At 39.8% G+C, this 27,893-nt stretch overlaps 1 protein-coding gene across 2 annotated transcripts; it reads right to left on the reverse strand.

Moving 5' to 3' along the window:
- Positions 1 to 27,708, reverse strand: cunh20orf27 (chromosome unknown C20orf27 homolog). 2 transcript variants are annotated; one of them, XM_034150171.1, is made up of 6 exons: positions 27,543 to 27,708; positions 23,911 to 24,014; positions 15,021 to 15,160; positions 8,490 to 8,628; positions 5,495 to 5,620; positions 1 to 1,920 (listed from the first exon to the last, which is right to left on the reverse strand). In XM_034150171.1, the coding sequence occupies exons 2-6, from the start codon at positions 23,927 to 23,929 to the stop codon at positions 1,820 to 1,822; spliced, it is 525 nt and encodes a 174-aa protein (XP_034006062.1). In that variant the 5' UTR covers positions 23,930 to 24,014; positions 27,543 to 27,708; the 3' UTR covers positions 1 to 1,819. The 2 variants fall into 2 exon arrangements, with proteins under 2 accessions (XP_034006062.1, XP_034006063.1); XM_034150172.1 differs by having other exon boundaries at positions 23,911 to 24,034.
- Between the last annotated feature and the right edge of the window lie 185 nt (positions 27,709 to 27,893).

Below are 27,893 nucleotides of genomic sequence, written 5' to 3' on the forward strand. Positions count from 1 at the left end.
TCATACACACTTTTTTTATTTATTTTCAACATTAAAAAATACACATCACACCCACAGAAGACAAACGGCTACATTCTTGGAACAGTAACCTATTTTCAGTTTTACATTAAAGCAGACATTATAAAGCAAACATCAAATACATGTTCTTTATCTGAACTAAACCGACAGCTTGTGGTCGAATATGTAGAGAAGTTACACACAGAATCATTTCCTTTAAGACCGATGTATTCAATATGGTGTAACAAAAACTGTTGATTCTCACAGAGGAAATGTTAGGATTTTGTAGGAAATTGGAGACGGCGGTGCAGCCAGATCACGGCACAAATGTAAATTAGGCAGAGCTGACAGGCAATTGAATGAATCCTCAATGCCTGTCAGCTCTGTGTGGTTCGTACTGTGATCAGACAGAAGCACCTGTTGGAGCAAAGCTGCTGGAAGATGGATTCAACACTGAAACGACAACAAACAGGCAGCTGGTGCGAGTGTTATTCCCGTGTGAGAGGATGTGATGGTAAAAACAACATCTGGGTTTTAAGGGAAATGACAGGACGGTACAATGAAAGGCACTTTGAGTGACATGAGTGTTCTGAAGGCTTTGTAGATGAATTCAAACAAAAGACAAAATAAATCCTTCACAAACTCTGCTGGACAAATCCACCCACAAGCCTTAAACGCAAGATGATTTAAAATAGTGATTAATCTTACTATTATTTTCTTAATTAGTAGACAATTAGATTGGCCTGTCCAACGTCAGAGAATAAAGAAAAATATGCAAAGTGCTGTCTTTTTAACAAACACCCCAGAGCCCGGAGATATCAAATTTAAGAGCCTGAAAAAAAAAGGTTTTCTGAATGGCTAAGGATAGATTTCTCAGTTGATTTACACCTATTAACTGTTAATGTTGCTTTGGTTGAACATGTCTTTAATTGTGGGGAAGGTGGGGGGGAAAACAACGTCTTTTTAGCTAAACAGTAAAGAAGTTTGATAGCAGGGTTTTTAAACGTAAACGCTAAACATCAGACGCACGTTTTGAAGCAATATTCTCTTCTGTTTTTATTGCTCTCTTTCTTGCTAATGTTCACACATGTTGTTTGGGATTTCCTGGGATATGCAAAAAAATCAGTAACTTAAGTTGTCTCGGGGTAACGATATAGAGCAGTGTAAAAGCCCTCTACTTGGATTTGACCTTTAAATGGAGAAATGTGACCACACTGAAGGAGTTTGTCCAATAAAAGAAAAAAGCCTTTAGATTGAAGGATCTTTACTTGATGGTCTGTAGTGCCCCCTTGTGGTGAAACAGAGACATTACAGGCTCAGCTTTGACAAACTCTTTCCCCCCGATGTATATTCCTTTGCTACAGGTCCATTTGAAGCTACTTTATGAATAAAAGAGCCCTTGTTTACTCCCTTACCTTTGAACACATTCAGTGTATATGTCAGGAGAAGAGGTGAAAAGGGATCTGATATCGGATTCAAAGAGCGCTGCTGCCCTCTAGAGGCTCAGTAAGGAAAGTACAACTGAATACATCAAGGTGACAAAAAGAGGATTGGGAGGAAACTGTGTTCAGATGCTGTTGATGTTGCAGTTGAGGAATGTTTTTGTGTGTAAACGTTCTCAGGACGCACGTTTCCTCTGAATCCAACACTGAACACTGGGCTGCTCAACATACTGTTTGGACATTGCGTGGCACTAAATCCTTAGTGTGTTTACCTTCTTGCTGTATTTGTGTACACTTCTCTGACGGCAGGTATGTGTGTGTGTGTGTGTGTGTGTTTGTGTATATGTGTGTGTACTTTGGGTGGAAGTGGAGCCGGATCTTTAGTCGAATCCTTGCCAGTCGCTCTGTTCAGAGTCGTACTCCAACTCCACCCCGATGCAGCGCACCCCCTCCAGCAGCATGGGCGTACCGTGGTGACGATCTGTATTAGTGACACAGTGACATAAATTCACTTTAAGAAAGGTTTTTTTAAACACTTTTCAAACCATAATAGCAATGGGTGAAATACTTTTTATCAATAGGCGTTAGACATGGTTCATGCCGTCTAAGGTAATACCAATCAAGGTGATTCAAGTACATTTGTGGTACTTCTAGAGTGGCATATTTTCTGCTTCTACTTGACCACATTTGAAGGCAAATGAGGCGAATTTACTCTTACTTAGGAAGGTAGAAAGAAGGTAAAATCCTTGCTACTTTCTCAACTCTGCACAGATGTAAACACCAATACAATACCAATACACCAATATGAATTGTGTGTAAATGTGTCATTGTTAGCTTTGGAAAGTAACTGAAAATCACGGACAGAGCCTAGACTCATCTGATTTTGTAAAAGGAGTGAGAGGAATAGGTTTCTGACGTCCATCTGTTGAAGTACGCTGGTAGTCTCACATCTAGCCTGTTTTGCCTTAAAACTCATCAGAATGAACACTCACAGGATGCCATTGAAGGGACGCAAGAATGGGAATGATGTGTCCTTTTTTCCTTGTGAAAGTTTTATGTAGGCATACAAAACACTCTGGAGTAGAGCCACTGACTCTTGGTTGAGATGCAAGTTAAGAGCCTGTTTCTCAAGGAGTGTGAGGGTTAAAACATGTGATTCTGACTGGATTGAACCAGCAAATAGTAGTAATAAGTATCAGTCCCACTTTGCAGGAAGATAATCCATGTAGTGTGCACAGCGAGAAGTGGAGAAGGAACTGACTGAGACGCTCGCTTTAGGGCAACCCTTCCCCCTCAACTCCCTCCGCTCTGGAAGTATCCGATTACATGGATAAGACCCTCCCCCAGTGGAGCACGTTACCCTCCTGTCTGCTGCAGAGCACAACACAATAGACAATCACAGAAATTAGAACGGGAGATAAAACAGCTCCCTCTTTACTGCGACACACCGATTTACTGCTTCAGCTCTCAGTCATGGTGATTATGGACACGTCTGTGTTAAAAGACATTTACGGGACATTTAACACGTCCACTGAAGCGTTTTTTTAACCACTCGGGTCGCAGGTTTCACAGTGGGATGTTTTAAAACCACAAATAAAATGAAAAAAAAAAAATAAGGTCTCTCTCTGTGATTGGTCGTGCTCGCTTATAAATATATTTACTGTACATACAGTAGCATGTAAGCATTGGTGGTTCAGTGGTAGAATTCTCGCCTGCCACGATTCCCGGCCAATGCAACATCCTTTTCCCCCCGTTATTATGACCACGGTCACGATCGGGAGCAACGGCAGCCGACACACATGGCAGTTAATGTAAAAAAAAATACTTTGAAAATATTAGAGCTGCAACATACAGCTCATTTCAGCATGAACTCATTATTTTCGCAAAATGTATTGTAAAAGAAAAAATGAATGTGCCCCTTTAAAATGTTCATGAGCTCAAAGAGGCACCTTTAAAGTGCGTTTATTTAATCGACCAATGATTAAATCGTAAAAAAACATCCAAACCTTCAATTTGAGGACATAGATTTGGTCCACAAATGATTGATCAAGTAATAAACGATAATGAAAAAGATTGATTTCTTAACCGCTTCTTGTATCCCACCAAAGTTAGCACCAATACAGTATTGGTGTATTTCAACAACACTGAACGTACCCCCCCCCCCCCCCAGTGTCATTATACTGTTATATCATCCTCATCCAGTCACTGATCTAAATGCAGGTTAGCAGCTAAGAGTAAAAGCAGAGGCAGAGCTTAATCCTTTGATTTGGTCGCCATCCAGACCTCAATTACACACATCTGGACAGATGTTCAGGCCACGGTTTGTGAGTAAAAATAAACACAACAGCCTCAGGAACACATATGTATGCGTATACGAACACACACAATAGCTGTACTAAATGCACGCCAGAATTAATGGTGACGCACAAACGACCTATTTACCTAATTCTCCATCTGCTGACACACATAGCATCGTCTAATTCAGTCTCAGTGGAGTAAATGCACATTCATTGCAGGAGCTTATTGCCTCAGAGAGCTTCTTCATTGACAAAGACATAAACAAGAATGTCATTTTAATCTAAATAGTAACATTTCATATCTATTTTAAAAAGGGCTGCTGGTGATTAACTTGACTCGGAGTCACCAGCAGGAGGCAGTAGCACACAAATTAAAAATAGTGTGAGCTCTGTTTCAAAGTTCTCCCTTCAAAACTAAAAGGAGAAACTACCAGATGCCAAAGTAAGTCTGTAAGTAAGTGCGTTTTTAAAACATGATCCACTTATTGTCAAAGAAAATTGAAAGATTGGGTCAGGGATTAACATGTTAGTGTCAGGCAGAGGTGGGAAGTAGTGGAGTACTTTTACTTCTTACATTTTGAACCCAAATACCTGTACTTTCTACTTCTTACACGTTGAACCCAAATACCTGTACTTTCTACTTCTTACATGTTGAACCCAAATACCTGTACTTTCTACTTCTTACATGTTGAACCCAAATACCTGTACTTTCTACTTCTTACATGTTGAACCCAAATACCTGTACTTTCTACTTCTTACATGTTGAACTCAAATACCTGTACTTTCTACTTCTTACACGTTGAACCCAAATACCTGTACTTTCTACTTCTTACATGTTGAACCCAAATACCTGTACTTTCTACTTCTTACATGTTGAACACAAATACCTGTACTTTCTACTTCTTACATGTTGAACCCAAATACCTGTACTTTCTACTTCTTACATGTTGAACCCAAATACCTGTACTTTCTACTTCTTACATGTTGAACACAAATACCTGTACTTTCTACTTCTTACATTTTCCAAACAGGCTGGTTCCTTTAGTTTGAATGTGTGTTTGGTGGCGTGATCATTATTATTTAGAGTCATTGCGTGCCTATTGATTTGAACACGATCCGTGTATCCATCATTTCCTGGTCTTCTCTAAAGAAGAGGGACCAATGAAAACGTTGTCATGTTGCCGTTGTTCAGCATGGAAACATTCATTAGCTAACAATGACATTATTGTTCTATTAATATAAAGGGAGGTCAGGTACTCTTTAAAACAGCTGCTAGTTATGGGTACTTTTTACTGAAGTACATTTCGAAGCCCATACTTGTGAAAGTTATTATTATTATTACTATGAAGCAGTGCGTAACAATAAGTCCATGAATTGAACTTACTTTTTGTTTGTATCTTTGGGGTTTTGGATTATTGGTTGGACGAAACAAGCGGTGGAAAGATCATTTTAGATAATAATTGTGGCTAGTTTACTATAAAAAATAGAAAGGGCAGTTCAAAAACTGACATTGTAGTATCTGGTGTTTCCACTCAAGCTTAATATATTTCGTTTTTTAGCCAGTATGTGTATTTGCCTATGTAACGCACTTTGAATTGCCTTTGTGTCTGAAATATGCTTTAGAAATAAATGAACCTTAACCTTAAAACATGAATGAGACACATTCACTCCCCGAATGGTCAAAAAGATAACAAGAGCTCATCTACAAGCTGCAGCGTGTTGCAAAGATAACAACTTGTATGAGTAAAGCAGCCTCACCCATGACTCTGGCGTGAACTTTGACCTTAACGCAGACGTCCTGGTTGGTCTCGCTCAGCAGCAGCACCTCCTCACACAGAACGCCCTCCTGCTGCGCCATGTACTCACACGTCACCTTCAGACCTCCTGGGAACACACAGAGAGAAACACAAATACAAAGAGAGGTCGTTTTTATATCTCACATTTCATACCCCAAAGCCACCCAAAGGGCTTTCGGGAAAACACGAGTAAAAGTACAAGAAACAAATGATAAAATCAATAAAAATGTGTTTTTATGTGATTGTAGTTATTACATGTACAGCACTTTGGCCCGACCAAAAATCGCTTTTAAATGTGCTTTATAAATAAACCTTGATTTGATTTGATTTGATTTAAAACGCCTGCAGAGTAAAATGATATAAAAACTGAAAAAGCACGATAAAAACGGTAAAGAGAACCGAATAAAAATGTATGAATACCTCTTCAAACTGGCTTTTAATGTGTGATTGTTGTTTTACTATATTTAATTGTTGTCTTTTTCTTTGTTTACAACCTCTATAAAGCGACTTTGAGCACCTGTAAAAGCGCTTACAAAATAAATGTAATATTATTATTATTATTATTAATACAGAAAAGTATGAATATATTAAACACAAGGAAAATGTAAGCTGAGAGAGTGTAATCCACCAATCAATCAGCTTTATTTGTGACATATTTATTTATTTTGTGATCACACAGTATACAGAAATGTAACCCCGCTGGTATAAAGGGTGTTACAGTAAAGTACAGATGTAGCACTCCAGATAGGACTCCACCCAGCGGACCTCCACCCAGCGGATCCCACCCAGCGGACTCCACCCAGCGGATTCCAACCGAAAACCCAGCGGATCCCAGTGGCTGGGGGCGTTGCCAAATTGCTAAGAGGGCGTTGCCAAATTTCCCCATTTGTTCAATTACAGGATTTAACCATGAGATGGCGCTTCATTCACAAATACACAAAGACAACTGGGGGTGTTTCTCAATCGCGAGTAAAGCTGCTTCAGAGCCACTATTTCAAGCATACTACGTCATCGAGTGCCGCCGAAGTACTGTTCCAATCTCCAGCATACTTGGAAATCTACCGAGCCCGGCGTACTTCGTTAGGAGAAATTTCGAGGCTGCACATGTGTAGACTCCGCGGTCTTAAAATCCCCACAATGCTTTGCGCATGGACCAATTTCCCCAAATCTGTGGCGGAAAATGTAAGGCGGGGCCTCTCATATGACGCACACCTGCACACTTGCTAGCGTGTTCCACTCTTCGTTTTCCAAATGTCAGGAAGTATTCTTGCCTCGCTTCTGAAGCAAGACGCTCGGCAGACATGTGCTACCAAGCAAGCGTACTCGCGATTGAGAAACACCTTATGTGTTGTAGACCTTAGACCTGTAGAAGTAAAGGTCAGTAACCTGCTTCAGTTTCATTTAGGGGGAACGAATCCAAGTAACATTAGACGATCACCTTTGGCACAAATCTGCAGGTTTAGTGACGCGGGGGGGAAAGATTCAGAACACTTTCAGGTCAGTCGTACAATAGATGTTTAGAAGGTTAACCACCTCCGACAACAGGAATACAACACAAACACAGGAAAGTGTCTGAAAGGGAGCTTTTAGTTTTTATGATTCCTCAGAGACGGATTGCTGAGCTAACACTGTCTCCACTGTCTGTTCCTGTAATCCTCAGCCATCTGGTCCTGCACGCAACTAAACATAATAATGGTGCAACAAGAGAGAATTACTTCACATCAGCTCTTCCTGCAACAAAGACAGGCTCATACTTAACTTGTTTCTGGGAATTACACTCTGGATAAATGTTGCCTTGTATATATGACTCAGGGAAAAAAACCCTGCCTTGTTAAAGCTCCTGACTTTAAGACACCTTTTTAAAGGGTTCAACAAAAGAGTGTTGTTTGCAGCTTGAATGAACATCAAGAAGGAGCAAAAAACGTCTCAAATGCAACATAATAAGATAATAATGTTTGCCAGAAGGTTGAGCAAATTGTCCACTAATTGTTAGATTGGTGGTTTCGAACCCAGGTTTCCGCACTCTGCATGTACAAGAGTAGTTTTGTAAGATACTGATCCTCAAATGGCTCATTATGGCATGTAAACATGTCACAACATACAAATATGAACCTTAAAATGAGCATAATATGTCCTCTTGCAGTGGCGGAAAGACTTAGAAGAAGCTACATAAATGCAAGTCCATATATGTTTACAAAATGTTGGATAAAAAGATAAGACATTTCTGTATGATAAACAGCTGCCTTTGCTTCTTCACACTCTGATTGAAAAAGCTATGACGGTTGTTTGTCCTGGATTTAGCATTTAAGAAGTTGTTATGTATCTGTGCTGCCTGAGAGAAAGACTGCAGACACAACCAAGGGCTGAAAAAAGTTCTGCCAATTTTCAGGTAAAGAATATTTGTATCTGTCTTAAATCGCTGAATTCCCTCTGACCCCAACTGCCCCACTGTGAGCACAGTATGCCTGCTTTCATTAGCAGTTGTAGATACAAAAGGTTAAAAGGGTTAGAGACACCATGATTGGACCAGCAGACAAGGCTTCCTATCTTCAGAAGATTCAAAAGGTTTAATGTGTTATCATATACTACTAACGTAAAACTACGGTGTAAAAACACAGTTTCCTCAACAATGCAATTACAAGACATAAAACACATTTGAAAAAACAACCACAATACAAAAATAGTGCAAGCTCAGGCGTTAAGTAGTCTTAGTGGGATAAAACTTTAGTCCTGATGCTGAGGTACCGCTTATCAGACGGCAATATAGTTTAGTGTCTGTTAAGTTTTAATAGAATCCAAGGCGAGTCATTTGACTAGCTTACTATATGTGATAAAACATTTAGCTATGGTATTAACTTAAGCATGTTTTCTTCTGTGTTCATAATGCTTTCTTTAAAATGTATACGGAGACTCTGCCATGTTTATTTGTGAGTTGTTCGTCCTCTAAAAGGCCTTACCCTCTGGTGCCGGTGTGATATCAGTGATCCGGAGGTGTGGACTGGGCACTGGCGCTGGACACACATCCTTCCCCAGAGCCGGGACATCGGGCAACGTGAACACTATTTCATACCGGTGCTGCGTCTTCAGGAAGCCGACCTGCAGAGAGGGAGTTGAAAGGGAAAGAGTTGGGATTAAGAGGAAAAACAATGGCTGTCTTTCACTCTCACTCAAACTTTGGGATAATCCTCCTGTTACATACAGAGAGAGGGGTTTATAGTGAGAGAAACAGGCCTCATAGTGCATAGTGTAAATCCAATACAGCTCAATAAATAAAGGATTATTTTATATGAGGGAAATGGATAAGTAATTCTCATAAGCACTGGCAGAGTTTTCCTTGAGGGAGTCCTCTAATTGAAATCATTTGTTATTGCTCTGGCGATCTTAATCCCCCTCACCTCTGCCAAATTGGCAATTTAAACACGAGCTCCTGGATTTCCATCAAGTCCAAAATCTTCCAATAATACTAATCTCGTGTGGATAGATTTTGGAAGTAATACAAAAGCTTAATCTTACTCATGGTCACACCTTCTACAGCAGTTTGGAGGATGACACGCTCAAAAAGCTCTACAACTCAAAACATGGACCCCAAGGAAGGCAAAATTCTAAGTTGGCGACGATTTCTTTCAGATATTTCCAGATATTTTACAGAAGAAGCACTTCCCGTTAAGCATTATATCCAGATTTAATAAAAAATTATTTAATTTAAAGTGGACCTATCATGCTATATTTGAATAATATAGTGTAGGACCATACCTATATAAGGCATATTTATACTTTTTTTTTTTTCAAAATACCAAACAGATCATGCATTTTAGCCATGCCTCATTTCGCTCAATTTGACATTTTTTAGATCTGTTTTAGCAAGGCCTGATTCTGTGAGAACAGCACCGCCTACAGGCCTGGCATATGTACTACAGTGTCTCCAGCGCTTTCGAACGGCAATGGCCGTGGCTGTCTCCTCCTGATTGGTGGAGTTGGCCCAATAGCCGTAGCGCCACCGTCCTGACGTCAGGAAAGTGTTCAAATCTGGATCAGTTTTTATCAGATCCGTTGCAGCCCCTTTTTTAGAGATTTGGGTATGGAGGAAAATAGAGAGGGTTGTGTTTTCTGACACTTGGTGAGTTCCCTGGAACACCGGGGACACATATTCATGTCTAAAAGACGTACAAAAGTGCATTTTGCATGATAGGTCGGTCCCCTTTAAAGGAATTTATAGTCACAAAAATGGAGAGATTTTAATTGATAAGTTGATGCAAAGATAACGTATGATTGATTAACCATTTCAGTGTTTTCTTTTAAGGAAAAAACACCAATCATTTATCCGGTCACAGCTTGTGGAAAGTGATTATGTTCTGCTTCTTTCTGATTTCTATTACTGACATTTAAATATCCTTGGGTATTGGGACAACTGGTTGGAAAAAAAGAATTCCCCATTGTATCTGGGAACTGATTAATTGAAGAAAACATCAACCAATAAATCAATAGACAAACTTCCGTTGCAGCCCTATACAAGCTACTCAATAAATCAAGAAGAAATAACTGACGTAACCAAAACACAACACTGTCTCTTATTGCCACTGAATAAGGAACAATTCACATCTTTTCAATTCATAAAATCCACAATGCAACATGTAAAAGGAGACTATAAAAGGTAGGGAAGAAGTGATGTGTAGCCTAGTGTAAAACAAAGAGAAAAATTCATGAGGGAGTCATCACAGAGCCGATTGAAGAAAGCTTCACAGGAGGCGAGATAAAAAGGAGAGACACAGCGAGAGAGAGAGAGGAGGAGACCGGAGGGAGGTGCATGCAACGAGAGATAAGTCTAAAACCTCTAGAGCTGGAAACGGCAGATTTAGCCCCAAAGGACCTCCAGTTAGAGCAGGAGAGCAGAGGCTGCAAACAGCATGAAGTGAGAGAAGCAACACTGCAAGAAAAACAATCATTCTGTATAGTCCCACGCATGTCCAGACACAGAGAAGAGACTCTGACAAATGTATTTTAAATGATTTTATACGGCAGATTTCAATGACAAGAGACTCAAAAGCAATAACCAATATGAGAGATTTCAGTTACTTAACATTTGTGTACGATTGCACAACTGAGCGATGACACAAACGCTTCATTTCTGAAGAAGTGTAACACTGGGAGTAAGACACACCCAGAGACACAAACGGCTCATCGTTCCTCCCAAACAATGGAGCAATTCTTTACACAACTAACGGGGAAATGCCACACATTTTATGAACTTGTATATCCAGTTAACCAAGTGAATTCAGTGAGTAGTGAATATGAAACGCCATCTCCGTCTTGAATACATTCTGGTTTACAGCTGTTGGCAAAAGCTCGAGTTTAAAATGTATTTTGCTGCGACTCCAGATGGTGATTTTAATTCAGTGCTGTCATGCATCTTAAACAGATTATCTAACTTGAGCTAAAGTCATATTCAGGGTAAGCATGACTTGATAAACACACCAGAGTAACTGAGAAACTCCCAGAGTGACTGGAGTGAGTAAACATTTTGTTCTGGTTGCTGGCTCTAATTATGCTGGAAACGCAACAATCACATATCACCCCGCTTGACAAAGTTGTCGTTAGGAACGTATTAGCAAACAGTTGTCAATTAAAACATCCAGAATATATGAAGCAACATTAGCATTTATTTGGAATCTCCACTTGTTTTATTGAAATGCAATGTTCACGCTCCTGTTAGCTCTGTTTTGGTCTCCACCTCCTTCTGACCTCAATATCTTTACATGCAACTCTTTAGATGCTCCTATGTTTACGAAACAGCACAATACTGTGGATTTTTCAGTGCTTTTTTAGTGTAAACTCCTGCCTATTGAATGTTTAAAAGGTGCTACTAAACAACGCTGACAAGAACAGGGTGACTGACCCAAAACAAAGGGTTTCGGTACAGACTCCTTAAAATGCTAAAAAGCCTGAGTAATGCTAAGGGTAAGATACAGGTGATCATTCTTAGTAGTTTAGTCACTATGTACCCTGCCTTTCACAATACATGCAGAAAGTAGATTCATAAAATGTTGATAGGAGTTGCTTTAACCCTAAATAAAACATCAGTATAGCCTCTCTGATATTTTATAGCACTGCTTCCTGAAGGCAGCTACACGTCCTTGCATCCCTTAACCAGTAACATGATTCAATCTAATGTGCAACCAACAAAAACACAATCATAAACATGTCTAATTCACCCAACTTGAAATGGCCACTGCAGCAGCACTTCTCCTGCTGATCTCTGTAACGCTGACAGCTGCTCATTAGCATCCCATAATTCACCATCTTCACCCACAGAAACATTACCACGTATAAAGTGATGTTTTGACGTACTTACAACAGTGACATTCAAATGAGCTTCATCAAAACTGTTATTCATACAGCTGTTGCATGCATGCTTTCCATCCCACACACTCCCACCTCGTCTTTGGTCTGTGCACCCCCCCCCGGTCCATTTCCATAGCAACAGCAGCCCTCCCCTTAGCTCCACAATGAGGCTCAGACAGGACTCTGCTCCCACTCTGCAGCACGCTGAAAGAGCTTCGACACACACACTCACACGGACAGGCTACTCTGTAACTGTGAAGGTCACAGCCAAGTTTGTAGTCCATTTAAACGACGGACACACGCAGCTTTTAGGCAAATTGATTTGGCTTTGAATGCATTTGAAAGCTTAGATACACTGAGCTTGTACAGAACTTCCCCTTGGGCTTTTGGTTTAACTGAGAAACAGTAGAAAGGGAAGGCTAACCTGAAAGCTTTTTGAAGGTGTTGGTCATCTATTTAGGCCGATTAGTGCACTTCACCCTGGGGAAGTCATATTAACATTTAAGTGTGCCATTAAGAAAATTAAAAAAGTAGAAGGAAATGGGGTGAGAAATTGCAAAGTTAGGTTTATTAAGCGTTAATAAAACGGAGAAGTAATTATAACAAAGACAGCTAAAGTCATAAAATGATTCTAGGTGTGCATAGATAGACAAAACCATGACTTGTTAGAAATGTTGACGGTCCTCTATCTATATTAAAATCAGTCCGATAAGAAGCTATTATCCAGCTGTAGACAACATACTTATCGTTTATTACTTTACTAAACATCCTTAAACTAAACTGTGTCCATGCTCGCAGCTCTGTAAGGCACATCAGATCTTTAAGCTAAATGCTAACATCAGTACACTAGCATGCTCATGCTAGCATGCTTGCTAATTAGCGTTGAAGCGGATAATACGGTTTTGAAGGAATGTATTATTAAAGATTTAACCTTGTATGGATATCCGTACTTAAAAGGTAATCAATACAACAGTTGCCAAGACATTTCACTCACTGTATATAAATAATAGTTAAAGTGGACCTATCATGCTATATTTGAATAATATAGTGTAGGACCATACCTATATAAGGCATATTTATACTTTTTTTTTTTCAAAATACCAAACAGATCATGCATTTTAGCCATGCCTCATTTCGCTCAATTTGAAAAATGTTAGCTCTGTTTTTGCAAGGGCTGATTCTGTGAGAACAGCACCACCTACAGGCCTGGCATATGTACTACAGCGTCTCCAGCGCTTTCGAACGGCAATGGCCGTGGCTGTCTCCTCCTGATTGGTGGAGTTGGCCCAATAGCCGTAGCGCCACCGTCCTGACGTCAGGACAGTGTTCAAATCTGGATCAGTTTTTATCAGATCCGTTGCAGCCCCTTTTCTAGAGATTTGGGTATGGAGGAAAATAGAGAGGGTTGTGTTTTCTGACACTTGGTGAGTTCCCTGGAACACCGGGGACACATATTCATGTATAAAAGACGTACAAAAGTGCATTTTGCATGATAGGTCCCCTTTAAATGATGAAATCACAACACTGTTAATTCATAGAGGTAAAAGCCCTAAAGAAATGCTATTGTTCGAGAACAAGGATTAAAGATCTGTAAACAGCAACCTCTCAAAGCTATGTTTTAATTGAGTAGTTCAGCTTTCTCTCATCAGCAGCCTCCATGTTAATGAAGTCTGAAGAAGAAGAAGAGATACTTTATTAATCCCACACGGGGAAATGCAATTTTGCAGAGCTGAAACAAATTAACTGTCACTGATGTGAAATTTAAAGACACAGACATTAGTTTTCCACATGATTTGATTTGATCATTTTTAGAATTGTTTGAAAGCTTTCGCCACCTTGTGTTGCCGTTGCTTGGCTCCTCCATTGAGCTCCTGCAGGGTTTAAGAGCTGACAGCAGCGAACAGATGAGGAGTCTGATATCATTGTTCAGAGCCATTATAGCCCACAGAGGAGATTAACAGTGATGAGGAAAGACTTTAATCTTCTCCTGGATGTTTCGCAGATAAAGCTCATCAGTGCTCGTAGACAATGAGGACACTAACCCCCCGCTACATCAAAGAATAACTTCTAATATTATATCCATCACTTGAAAAACATGGAACATCGGGAAGTAAAGCCTCTAATTGGGACCGAGTGCAAGACTTTCAGGGCCAGATATAATGTCTGAAAAAGTTTCAAACTTTGATTCCATGCTGGTAACAAATCTGTTTTCATCTCTATCTTAGTTTGGCTTGGGGTTTTAATTTAGAAACCTGCTTCCTGCTCATGTTTTCTTCCCTATTTTACAGTATATCAGGCGTTTTTTTTAATTGCCTGATTTCCTTCTGAATCGGATCCACAAAGACATTATAACCCTGGCAGGAAGATGGACTTGGATGAAATGATCTGCTGTCCATGAAGCAGATGGGACCTGAATAATGTCTGTAGGCAGAAAACTACTCCAGAACACACTTTCTGATCCAAGGGAGCATGTGAGGATGCCAACTGATAACTGAGTCGGTGAAAAGGATGATCATTATCTAATGAGGATAAAGATATCCAGTATTTTAGCGTGACTCAATAAAAAGCAATCAAGTCTAGATTATCATGTTAATTATTTGTTGCATGAAAAGCCTGATAACAGTCATATTATGTGTGCCTGTTATGCACTGACATCGCCTTTCAATGTAAGAGTAAGGCCTGACATTATGTCTCATGTATTGCTTTTAATCACTTCCCTCCATGAGTTTTCTAAAGTCACAACTTGCGCCAAATATGCTCAACCGTAGCCCAAATAATTACTTGGCAAGGTAGTGTAGTATTTCCATTAAAATCATATTAACTGCTAAGATTGTTAGTGCTCTTGATTTGGGAGAGAAATTAGATTTTTTCTGCCGTTTTTACAACAATTTATTTTGAGTTTAAAACCTGAATACAAAGACAATGCAAGGACACTAAATTAACTGCAGCTCTGTACGATGAATACAGGGAGTATCAGCAAAAAGTCAGAAATAAGTGTTTCTTAAAATGAAGTATAAATATTACATTTTGAGGGATGTGAAGCTTGGAGAAAAGTAAAATAAATAAATATGAAATGTAGGCAAAATGTGGACATATTTTACTCGTACAAAGTTGTTATGAGTGTGGGGGTTTTTGGAGGTTAAACACACCTTGACCATGAAGTTGCCGTCATCCTCCGGTGTCACCATGACGATGGAGTCATGCAGCTTCTCGTCGAAGTGAACATGTGTCGGGTGTGCGGCGGCGGGGGATTCCTCTGAGAAGCGAACGCCTCCTGTCTTGGCACAACCTGAATGAGAGGGGAAGAGGAAAGAGTCAGTGAAGGTCTGACGTGAGCAAAAACTCCAACTGGATCCCATTTAAAGGAAGAAAAGGCGTGTAAACCCGTTCCACTCAAGTGTTATAACTGTAGTCAAGAGCAGGGGTTCTCAAACTTTTTGTTTATGCGGACCACTTTTTATTATCAAAGATTTTCGCGGACCACCTCATATGCAAACTGTAAAAATAAGTACATATATAAACGTAGTGCCAGATTCCAAGATTGACGGCGAAGATTAGCTGGTTTTAGGCTCTCGTTAGCCAGTGTCTCGTAGCACAGAACGCATACTGGCAAAGGCTCATCTTCAGTGTCATTGTATTTTCTCTTAATCTTCCCTTTCTTTGTTTTTTTCTGTGGAATCTGGCTTGATGCCTCCGACTCACTCTCATTATCTTCATTAACGGTAACGTTAACCTCTTTTCTCTTCAGAGAACCTGATGCTAGCCACCGATCCATGTTTGTGGTTTTGCATGCGCACACGTAACCATGGGTAACCAGTGGTGAAATGAAGTGTTGTCCGTAATTAACAATAACAAATATCTGCGTTTTAACACTACGTCTATATATGTACTTATTTTTACAGTTTGCATATATGAGGTGGTCCGGGAAAATCCTTGATAAAAAAAAAAGTGGATTTCTTTTTTTTATTTCACGGACCACCTGCAGTACCCTCGCGGACCACAGTTTGAGAACCGCTGGTCTAGAGCACTACTTAAAGGAAAACATCAAATCCACTGTGTTGTCTGAATGCTTAGAGACCTGTAAAGGCACATACTTATGCATACATACAGTAAATATATACAATCATATATAGTGTCAATAGGACAGAAGAACAGAGGAAGAGAAAAGAGAGACAAAGGAAACATATTTGAAGAGCGGAGCGAAGAAGAGAAATGGATGTTGACAAAGTCTGCAAAAGAGACTTTTTAAAAAAAAAATGTTGCAGGAACTTCACCAGGCTGGAGATATGATCAACAAAAAAAGTCCATGAGAGAAAGTGTGTAATGTTCAGCAGAGACTTTCGGTAGTAAAAAAGTTATAATTCCTGCTCAGTATACTCAAGGGCCCTCCTCCAACAAATTAGATTATTGGTCACGGTGGTAAAGGATTACACCGTTGGTTATATTGTTTTTTATTATGACCAGAAGTGGCCAACCATGTCTTCCCTTGTTGATAAAGCAGGCATCAGGCAGCTTTAATCGAGTTTGAACCCTGGAGAAAAGAAAGATGGCTCTTTTAAACGGGTCCTCTACGCCTCCACTGGATCCTAGTGTCAAAACAAAGGAGCTAAAGACATTTGGGCTTTCAAGCTAAACACTCTGTATTATTTCTCTGTAGGTTTCACTTCTCTCCTATGACACTGAGACACATTGATATTTATTGTTCTCCGGCCCAGGCATTACTCCCAGTGTGAGATAATGGAAACTTCTTCTCAACCCTTGGGTCTAACTTCACTTTCCCAGACCTATTGTGAGTCAAACACAGAAGCTAAATGTCAAGCACCACTTTTAAGATGATTATTCAATTATCTATGAAAGGTCTCCTATTATACTGTTTTTCATCAATATATTATAGGTCTCAGATATATACAAAACATGTCTCTGAAGTGTTTGGCTCCAAACACCAAACAGATCATTGCAGCATCCCATAAAAGTTTCAGCCCTGTTTCAAAAGTGCTGATTCTCTGTCTGTTACTTTAGATGAAAATAAGGAGCCCCTCCCCACGCCCCTCTGATGCCCCTTTCACACCAACGCGTTTTCAGCTCCGGCTCGGAGCTGGAGCTGAAAAGTACCGGTTTTTCCTGTTCACACCGCAGCGGCGGCGCGTCATAGCTCCGGAATCCGGTTCACTTCCAGCTCCAAAAAATTGTCGGTCTAGAGGCAAGAGCTTCGGAGCTAAGAGGCGGCGTCGCTTACGTCTCTCTTACGTCGAGGCGTGCAGGAAACCAAACCCACCTCCCCTGAACATGGGTTGACTGAAGAGTCTCGTCATGCCTGCCTACAAGCAGTAGCGCTGAGCAAAGTGACTAGAAGGCAACCACACACTTATAAAAAAAGAAACACACTTTATAAAGTCAGGCAACACTAACCAGGCTTCGTGTGATTCTGTTTATTTGTACCTTACTTTGACCATCCGTTCGCTGTTATTGATCATTGTGGAGAGCAGGCAGACGTTTTGTTTGTTATTATAGCAGCTATCGGATGGAATCAATACATGGGCTGCACAGGTTGTCATGTTATGTTATCACAAGTAGAATCATAATGAAAAATACGCCGGTAAAAAGTGCCTGTAGAAAACGGCTTAGCAAGTAGTCAGTTTAGCTTCGGTTGCTATGCTAACATCACCCATGCTATACCAGAGAAACTTTCATAACAGCGTTGTGATGCCAAACAGCGTCAATTCAGACTGACACCAAACAGCGTCAATTCAGACTGACACACATTCACTTAAGGGGAACTGGGGATATGTATCAGCTGCTTGTGTGACAGTCAGACAGTGAATACTTTAGAGCCGTGTGAGCTAACCCGGAGCTAACGGGACAATAAACTCCCGTGGAAGAGCAGTCAGCACTGCAGCGGTCGGTAAATGCCGCTGAAACACATTAATAAACAATGAACCACGGCACTCTGGAGAAAAGTATAAGGTTGGAGAAGTCGTTATTTAATTTAATCTGGCTTCGTATGATTAAAAGCAACACGATCATCGACCCGACGCAGTCCCCCCCCCCGTTGTTGTTGTTGTGAGCTCCATTGGGGAGAAAATCAGCGATGTAAACGGTGACGTCATGACGCAGCAGCTCTGGGCGGTGTGAACAGAGCGGGAGCAGAAAAGGGAAACCGGAGCTGAACCAGAAAAGCTCTCGCTAGGAGCTAGAAAGGGAAAAGCGCTGGTGTGAAAGCCGCATGAGAGATATTTGGTTAAAAAGAACACAATGGTGCTCTAGGAGGAGATTCAGGTGATAAGGGGGGGGGGTACCTTGGTTGGTGATTGGCTAATGGTTACACAAGCCAAAAAAACGTTATGACATCATAAAGTGGCCAAAATCTGATCAGCTCATTTTCAGACAGGTTTTTATAGAAATGGATCAGGACAAAAAGAGAGCAAATCTTTGTTCCTGAAACGTTCAGAATCTCTTTACACAGAGGGGACACATGTTGCTGTGTAAAATACATGAACAAGTGGATTTTGCATAATAGGTCCCCTTTAATGGTGTTTGACCTTTTTCAGGACTCATCCATCACTTACATTTGAATACCATTACCCAATGAACATCTTGGGAAATGTTTGTTCCAGTGTGTGTTGTCCATATTTTAGATTATTATATCATCCTGTTTGTTAACCTTTCATTTATTCTTGATTTGCCCAATACTTAAAAAGGGTACTCCAATCAGGAATATGCTTGAGCTTTGTTTTTAAGCCTTTATTACCAACTCTATCGACAAAGCTCAATCAAGCGCATCTAGCTCTGATTTTTAAGCACCTAAAAATACAAATGCACTTCTCAACTTTGAATCGAAGCCTTTTGGCTCTACTTCTCTGGCTTGGGTACATTGAAATACCCCAGGGTGTCAACAAACCACACTGAACAGGTATCTGGATTCAACATTATTAATTTAGTGAGCTAGATGGGGGTTTTAATTAACACTGGCTGCAAAACAAAGCTTGGGCACAGCAGACTTTTCATTTCCAGTTACTCCTGATGACTGGATTAAAGCGTGGTTAGTTAAGTTATTAGGGTGCACACAAAGTAGTTTGAGATAAAGCAAAACTGAAGTTAAAACTATTTTTAATTTCTTTGAGCAACACTTACCTACGAGTTTGAGTAATGAGGTCCTGCATTAACCAAAGTTGGATACATTTGGGTTATTTCACTTAAGATTCATGCTTTTGTTCTTACTTTAATCTGGTATTCTAGCCAACCTGAGGGACAGGGATATTTTATACTTTTATGTATTTTTCCCAACAAAGCTTTAAGTTGGTATATGACTTTCCTTTTTCTTCAAAACCTAGAGGCTTCTTTCCTTTTCTTCTCTGGACCAGAAATATTTATTTATATCAAACACAGGATTTTCGTCATAAGAAGATCCTTCAACTTTCTCTGCCCAGGTGAAACCGGTGCCATCCGTTTGAATACTTAAGCGTACAGAGCAGAGACAGATAATAACTAACATTTATCTTGAAGAGGAACTGATAGCAGCCTAATTCATTTCATTTTTCTAAAATGTAAAGCCTTGACGTGTTAGATTGACACATTACTCCTGCCTTACTATGACTCAGATAAGGTGGGTATATAAAAAAGGGATGGAGTTGATAATTCTTCAATGTTTTCAATTTGGCAATACTGTAGAGCCACTGTGTTGAACTCCAACAATGCTTTTAATTGAGTCCATATGCTGAATTATGTCTTTGCATATCATGAAGTACGGACCATTAATATCCCACTTGGGCCCAGTTCCATTAAACTTTCATACAGACTCATATTGGAGATTAAAAAACCATGCTATCGGCTATCTGGGTCACAATAATGACTTCAGCAGTTACATAATGTTCTATATGTACAGGATGGTGTGTGTGTGTGTGTGTGTGTGTGTGTGTGTGTGTGTGTGTGTGTGTGTGTGTGTGGGGGGGCTGTTATTGTGATATGTTGTTCAATTTCAGAAGCAGTAAAAGATACACCTTGCAATATTAACAATATCACATCATGGAACTGATCATAAGATATAAAACGCAATATCCCACCAGATAAAGGATAATAGGAGTCAAGGTAGGTTAAGATCACAAAATGAGTTTTCTTCATGGAACAACGTGCTTTAAACTCACACATAAATGAGCCTTAGCAACTTAAAGGGGCCCCATGATGTTTTTTGGGGTGTTTCCCTTTCCTGTAGTGTGTTATAAAGGTTTATGTGCATGTAAATGGTCTGCAAAGGCTAAAATCCCAAAGTTTAGACCATTAAAGCATGTACTGTAAACATGTCACAGTAGCAGCAAAAACATACAATTATTAGCCTGACAATGAGCATAATAGGGCCCCTTTAAGTTTTCCACCTAAAATATCAAAAGTGGTATCTGAAATAACACTGATAAATATATACAACTAATGTATTTGATGACAGGTCTTGGGTTAAGGATTTAACATTCAACAATTTAGAGCATTGTATCATGTATATACTTCAACAATTGGGCAACATCACACATGAATGAAAATATAGGAAGATAAGGATGTATTTTCCCTTGATGTCGGAACCAAGAGACCAAGACTAAGCTTTAGGTTCATCATCACATCACATGACAGGTAGTGTTATTTAAGCTCTCCATTCCTGCTATAAGTGGCTTTTTAAATGAACCCAAGAAGGTTCATACAATAGGGCTCCATTACTGTAATTACTGTCATATTAAACCCATTAATGTCAGGCTTTCATATTGTACAGTGGTAAGAGTTAAAAGGCTTTGAAGTTCAGAAAGAGAGGCGGTTTTAATTTGCAACGTGTCTAACTGAACTTCCCCTCCGTCAGTTTGAGCCTTTCTACCAATACAAGTCTCATCTTCATTGTCGTGACTGTGGTTATTAATTTGTGAAGCAGCTGGCGATAACTTTGTTTGCACAGGAAAAACATATTTGTCAAGGACACATTTCAGTGCATTACTAACGTTTATTCCTTCAGCTGCTTCTACTAGGGATGCACAATTTATAAAAATGTTATCACAATTTGGACTAGTGCACTGTCCAAAATGTGAGCCCGATATTGGGTAATGGCAAAACATGTTGAAATATTATTCTATATTGTGAAATGTGCTGCGAGAAGTCCTAGACTACCAACAGTAATCTACAGATTTAATTGAAAACCAATGTTTGGTACAGTTCCTCAACAGATTATTATTATTTTTAATCACACCATGATCCTTTTAACATAGTCTCTAGTGATAATGTGAATAATGACCATTCCCTCTGATATAGCAATCTTTTAGAGGGAGCACACACACACACACACACACACACACACACACACACACACACACACACACACACACACACACACACACACACACACACACACACACACACACACACACACACACACACACACACACACACACACACACACACACACACAAACACACACACACACACACACACACACACACACACACACACACACACACACACACACACACCCACACACACACACACACACACACACACACACACACACACACACACACACACACACACACACACACACACACACACACACACACACACACACACACACACACACACACACACACACACACACACACACACACACAAGTAGCAGACCAATGACCATAAGCATGCAACCCCCCACTGAACTGGCTTATTTCAGATTAATCTCCACTTCTGTCTCTCCACTAATCTGTCTGTCAGGATATCTGCCTCTGCTGTGCTGGTTGTTACAGACCCCTAACCCTGTCTGTCACCAAGATGTCACTAATCAAACCCAAAATGTGCAGGTTCATTTATGGAGAAACTGGAGTGTTGGACAAAATAATTGCCCAAATGTAGTTTTAATTATGCATTGTTCGCAGGCATCAAAAAACATAATCGCCTGCCGTTGATCAGCTCGATCATGTGATTTCCAAAAAGGACAATGGCCCAGTTTCCGTCCTGTTTTGATAAACTCAAGTCATCTCCCTCACACTGCAAATCACACGCTTCTCCAGCTGGTGAAAACATAAAAAACGAACCCACCTGGGACTAAAGCATTTGTAAAACACAGATTAAATTATACTTTAAGCACACTGCTCGCCAGCCTTATTGCACAAATCCATCTCGGTCTACATTCCTGCTTCTGCATCTGTTCCCCTCGCCTCTGCTTTAACGCAGACAGTGATTTATTTGTTTGATTTCTACCTTTAAAAGCACAATTATCTGTATGAATTGATGTGCTTGTGTAAGTGCGTCCTTTGCATATCTCTTTTCATAAATTCATAATAAAAAGACCAGTGCTCTGATTTCTTAATAACACAAATTCTCCAAAAGGTGGCTACGTACTAATACCGTAAAAAAGGCAACAAACACTTCCTGTGACATTTGAGTGCACATGGAAAATAGAAACAACAAGTCAATAGACAAAGCCCTCTTTCCACCCCTTTTCACGCGTGACCTTAAGAGAACAAAGACCTGCAGAACATTTCTTGAAGACAACAATTACCCATACTCCACTTGGGAGGAGATTAAGCATATTTCCAAAAAATGTGATGAGTCAGTACGAGGTATTGCTTTCCTTCTGTTATTGAGCCCTTCCTGCTTCTGATGAAATAAATGTGCTTGCCTTCACAAAACTCACTTGCAAATCTGCTGACATTGACTCACCAGCGTCAACACACCCTTTTACCAAGAAACTGAAGTGAAAGATCAGAATCGATTTAAACCGATTGATTATCCTTCCCTCAAAGCCCCCAGGATGTCACGCCGGTGAAAAGGTTAATGTGGGGTTTTCAATCACGCTTCTTTATACTGGAGTAAAGGTCTTCCTTGTTTTTATAACACTTCAAAGAAACTTTTAATCCAGGGGAAAGATTATAGGAAATTGAATTCAACTACAGCAGATTAAAGGATACAGCTACACGCATTAGGATAGTGGAAGGGCTTAATCATACAGGAAGTAATCTATGACTTCCACTACACTGAGCAATATACATAAATACAGAGATAAATAAATAAAGCCTGCATGCATATTGAGTCATGTAGACCCAACACAAACACTCAATGTGCAATCAATACCCTTGGAATATCGCCTTGAATGCAACCTTATGTTTTTTTAATAGCAAGTATATATATTTTCTTTTCTTGTTTCTTGTGTTTTATTCTTATATTCCTCTTTTTTATATTTGACTTGTCTTTTTAAGTGTGCTGCACAAGCGTTTTAAACAACTGTACTTGTAAAACCGCTCTTAAAATATATTAATCTTGAAGCTAATCTTGATTTCCTGCCCTTAATCATATTTTTGCAAATCATCGCCATTACATTTTTTTAATAAATGTGCATGACGGGCTGGATTCTGATTAATCTTCAAATGAAATGTCTAAGATCAGAGATGGAACAGTGAAATGGAGAAGATGGAGACTGAATAAGGTCCTCAGGAAATCTGGATTAAGTGGAAGTCGACTGATTTTGTTTCCCTTGCTTCCCCTAATACACATTTATTCAACTAATTTGCACATTTCTGCCACTAAATTGATTTATTCCTCAGAAACGTAAAACTAAATCCTGAGACACTTACGGCCTGTCCACACAGCGGCGTGCGTTGAAGCTTCCCGGCGGGCGTGTCTGAAACTCGACCAACAACCAATCACATGAATCTCCCGGCCCTGACACACAAGCAGCGGTTTGATTGGCTAGAGCTTGTACTGGCATATGATTCGATTGGCTGACGCTTCTGCCGAGGCTTCAAAAGTTGAACATTGCTCAACTTTTGCAGCGAGCCACGCCAGCAAAGCTCCTCTTCACTTCCCACAATGCAGTTCGGCGAAAAGTGACGTCAAAGTGAATGGTGAAGCTTTCAACGCACGCCGCTGTGTGGACGGGCCGTTAGCCCTGGCTGCATGTCACGTCAGCCTAAAAGCCATATCTAAATATACATGTGTTATAGTGCTGATTGAATAACTACTAAAACACTGTGGAGAAGTATCTCTGTTCTTGAAATGTCGCTGTACATCAAAGTAATTACTCACTCTTCTTCGCGGCAGCCATGTCACAGGACTTGTTCCAGTACCGACACACTTGGACACACACTGTCACAGCCTTGTCATCTCAGCAGAGCGACCTCAGAACAACCCTGCAAAGCAAGTTAGGAGACTATGAGGGAGAAGCATGGGACAATAGAGAGCAGGAGAGACAGGGAGAAACGGGAAACAATTGGCAATGATTAGATCAAGAGAGGAGCAGTGGAAGATAAAGGTTGATGAGGAGATTGAAATATCGGTAAGGGGTGTTTTTCTTTCTGAATGCGTGACCCCAGGTTCGCCTGTGTTTTAGCTTGAGAGCACAGCTGGGCTTTACCCGTCAACCCAGGAGTATCACAGACTCCCGGCTGAGACTTCCATTGAAGGAAAACAACAAAACAGTCTAAGAGGATTACCTAGGGGCTGAAGCTGCTTCGCGCAGATGGAAAATGTTCATCAAATCTCTGGGAGACGCCTTATGTAGATATTGAAATAGAGGCAGGGAATAAAGGAACAACATGGCAGCACATACGTGAAAGAGATAGCTCTATGTAATCTAATGCTGCAATAATAGTCAGGAGATCAGCTTTTTGTCAGACACTTGTTAGGGATGCATAATGTGAGGGAAATAGGCGATAACTTGGTTACAAAGGAGATGACTTCTGATTAATAAAGAGGAATCCAAGTGCCGGTCTTTCTGCTGCTTTGACTTCTGATGGAAATTATTACATTATTTTATTAGTTACCAATACAAAAAAACATGATATTAACATTTTAAAGTGTGCTTCTTTACAGATACTCTCTTTTAACTGACTTAATTCCTGAGTGCGGTATTACAGTCTTTTGCAATATGTTTATATTGCGCAAGTTGTCAGCAAATGGAGAACTAAAAGGTCAAGAAAAAGATGGAAAGGGTTTTTCTATCACTCTTTATGCCAAGCAAAAACCTGATTTCAGTTAGTTTGACCTTGTTCTTAGAAATGTCACTTGTGGTTTGTCCAAATGTAGCAAGAGTGGGAACACAAATATGCAGCAATACTAAGTATCCAGAGTTTTTGCCTTTCTTGCTGCGACATGGGTGGAGAGGATGTTACTTCATGGAAAAGAGAAAAGGTCACATCCTTTGAGAATCAGCCAATGATCCACTTTCAGCAGCAGGAAATATCACTGCTGTTTAGGGCACCTAAATGGGTCGCTATGATTAGAAACCCACCAATGAGATTCAAATGAACACCCTGTGAACTGCACCAGAAGTGGAGGGAAAAGGTTGTATCCCACAATGACAGATGTTTACGTAAAAACTTCAGGGGATTGTTGTAGGGCTGCACGATTTTGGGAAAAAATCTAATTGCGATTTTTCTGACAGATATTGCGATTGGATTTGCGATATTTGTTTTTAAGCGACCCAACGGAAGTTTATTGTAAAATGCGGCCATATCTCCGGTTAGGAATGTCGTATCAACGTGCTCCCGTCTCTAGCACAGAGCTACGAGTGAAAGAACTAAACTTACATGAAACTTCAGTTGGGTTGCTTTAAAGTCAAGCTTCAGTTTAAGATTCACCCTGTAATAGAAACATGTGATGGAGCATTACTAACCTGACTCAGATGCTTTGTTTCACCAAACCATCTAGGAAAGCTCCATTGGAAGCCATTTGGAAAAGTATTTCAAAAATACTTGGCAGGTGATTGGATTAATCTGTCTATCACCTACTATCATGGGCCACTTGGTTAACAATGATTGTTGATTGATTGCCACTGATTGGTTAACAATGGCTGGTACATGTGGAGCACAGCACTTCTGATTGGTGTGGATGACTGACACACAAGAACAAACAAAATAATTTGATAATCACATCATTTCAAATCGCGATTTTGATTTAAAATCGATTAATCGTTCAGCCCTATTGTTGTCACATCAAATACATTACTTGCCAAACTGTGTACAACTTGCTAAAGAAAAATGTCTCTATCAAAAATATTCGATCTCTTTGTTGTTGTCATAGCTATCCTTGCTATCAGTAAATATTGCTGAGTGTAACTGGTTACATTTAACAACAGGTTTCAAACTAGATAAACCAAAAATGTGCAACGTTTTCCTTTACAAGGATGAATTGATTCTGTAATCAGGGGTGGACTTAGATAATTCAATTAAACTGTTGACTTTGTGACAACCTGGTAAATCATCTGCTATTGTTTTTGATTCTGCTTGACCTTACTAGTACTCTATCAAGGTGTTCACAATATATAGAAATGTTGGAAAAACCTACAAAATATAACCCAATATTTAACATAAAGTATACTAAGTGTTGAGTAAGTGTTAATAACAGCTGTTCGTCTGCATTAGCCATAATAAAACGCATATACCAGGTATTGTCATGTCTTGTTACTGTTGATTTCGACATGTGTACATACAAGCAGTGTCTGATGTGCTTGCAATTGGGGAAAATGTGAAAATAAAAATAAAAAACTGTAGGTTTGGTTTGGAGATACTCACACAGGTCATTAAACAAATAGTTGTTAATAATCAGTCATTATTAACTGGAAAATGCTTTAATGATTCTCTCAGTTGTTGCTGTACACTCACACTGGGGTTTCTAATGCATTGTACAAACGGGTTAATTATACAGTAACCTTCAAAGGACGAGTGAACTGAGCTTCATTTACATGCATGTCATGACCACCTTATCTAAATCTTGAATCCCGACCAAGCTTCACTGACAGCTCTCCCTCAGCTCCGTGCCACAGTTGACAAATTAAATGTTCAGCAACAGGTTCCCATCTCCTGCTTTGAATTTATGCTTGTTATTTGAAACTGATTTGATCTCCTCCATGTGAAACAGGCACACGCTGACACATTAACAGTATGCTGTGTTAACCCTTTGTTCTCTGTTGCATCAATCAAAAAGCTGAGTTACTTAAGCTTAAAGGTGATTCATTGATTTGTGAAGCAACATAAATCTGAGTTTCACCACTTGAGGTCATTTTAAAGCGAACATGCTAAAAATAAATTCTCTAAAATAGCCTCAAGCTTGTCAAATGATTATATAACTCACAATGGTCAGTTAGTTAGTTATACCTCATTAAGTCTAACACTGTGTAAAACAGCAGCCCTTCAAAACACATGAAGGTTTCACTGTTCAGTGATTTAGAGGGGTGTATCAATGTTATGGTCATTTGTTGGTAGGTTATTGATTGATTGTATTGTTATATGCTGAGAAGTATTTATTAAAAACATTTCCTCCCCTTTTATATTAGGTATCTGGCAACATGTTGTGAAATCTCCATTTGTTTTATAGTAATTACCAATGTATCATAGTACTACATTATTTCAATTGCCTCAATTTAAACTCTCCAAAGGCTTAAATTGTAGTTCCTAATTGTTCATGCAATACAAATAAAGTTTTAAATTAATTTAAAAACACTTATGTCGGAAAAGTATTGATCAAATCACCATTATCATGACATAACGTGACTTTTGTAACAGACACACTATGTATATTCAGCAGCAGTTACTTAAATTAAACATTATTAACTGCTAACATGCTAGTAGCAACAACAACAACGCAATCCTCACGTTTGCTAGGTAGCTATCGCGACAGGTGAGTGCTCAAAAGTTGTCTTCCAGTTTTATTTCGCTTACCTTATTTTTATTCCCTGCAGGTGACACTCGTCCAGGTAACCGACACCGACGACTCTCTGTCTGTGGACTGTGTGTCGGTACGGAGGGGTTTCAGATAAAGGTATTCTGAGATAATATCGCAAGCAGCTCACAGCACAGGCGGACCTTCACTCCTCCTCTCGTCTTTTCTCCAATGCACTTTCTCGCTTGTAGGATTTCCGCGTTTGATCACGTGGTTTGGTCGTGGATCCTAATGCGCCCATATACAGTGTGTGTTTATAAACAGTTTTTTGGCAAATGTTTAAATATAAAAGACACCAGACAGAAGTCTAAGCCTATACTCTCTACTTTTTGTTCTGTTTCACCGAATAG

The sequence above is a fragment of the Trematomus bernacchii genome, unplaced genomic scaffold (assembly GCF_902827165.1).
Source record: "Trematomus bernacchii unplaced genomic scaffold, fTreBer1.1, whole genome shotgun sequence".
Classification (NCBI taxonomy): Eukaryota; Metazoa; Chordata; class Actinopteri; order Perciformes; family Nototheniidae; genus Trematomus; species Trematomus bernacchii.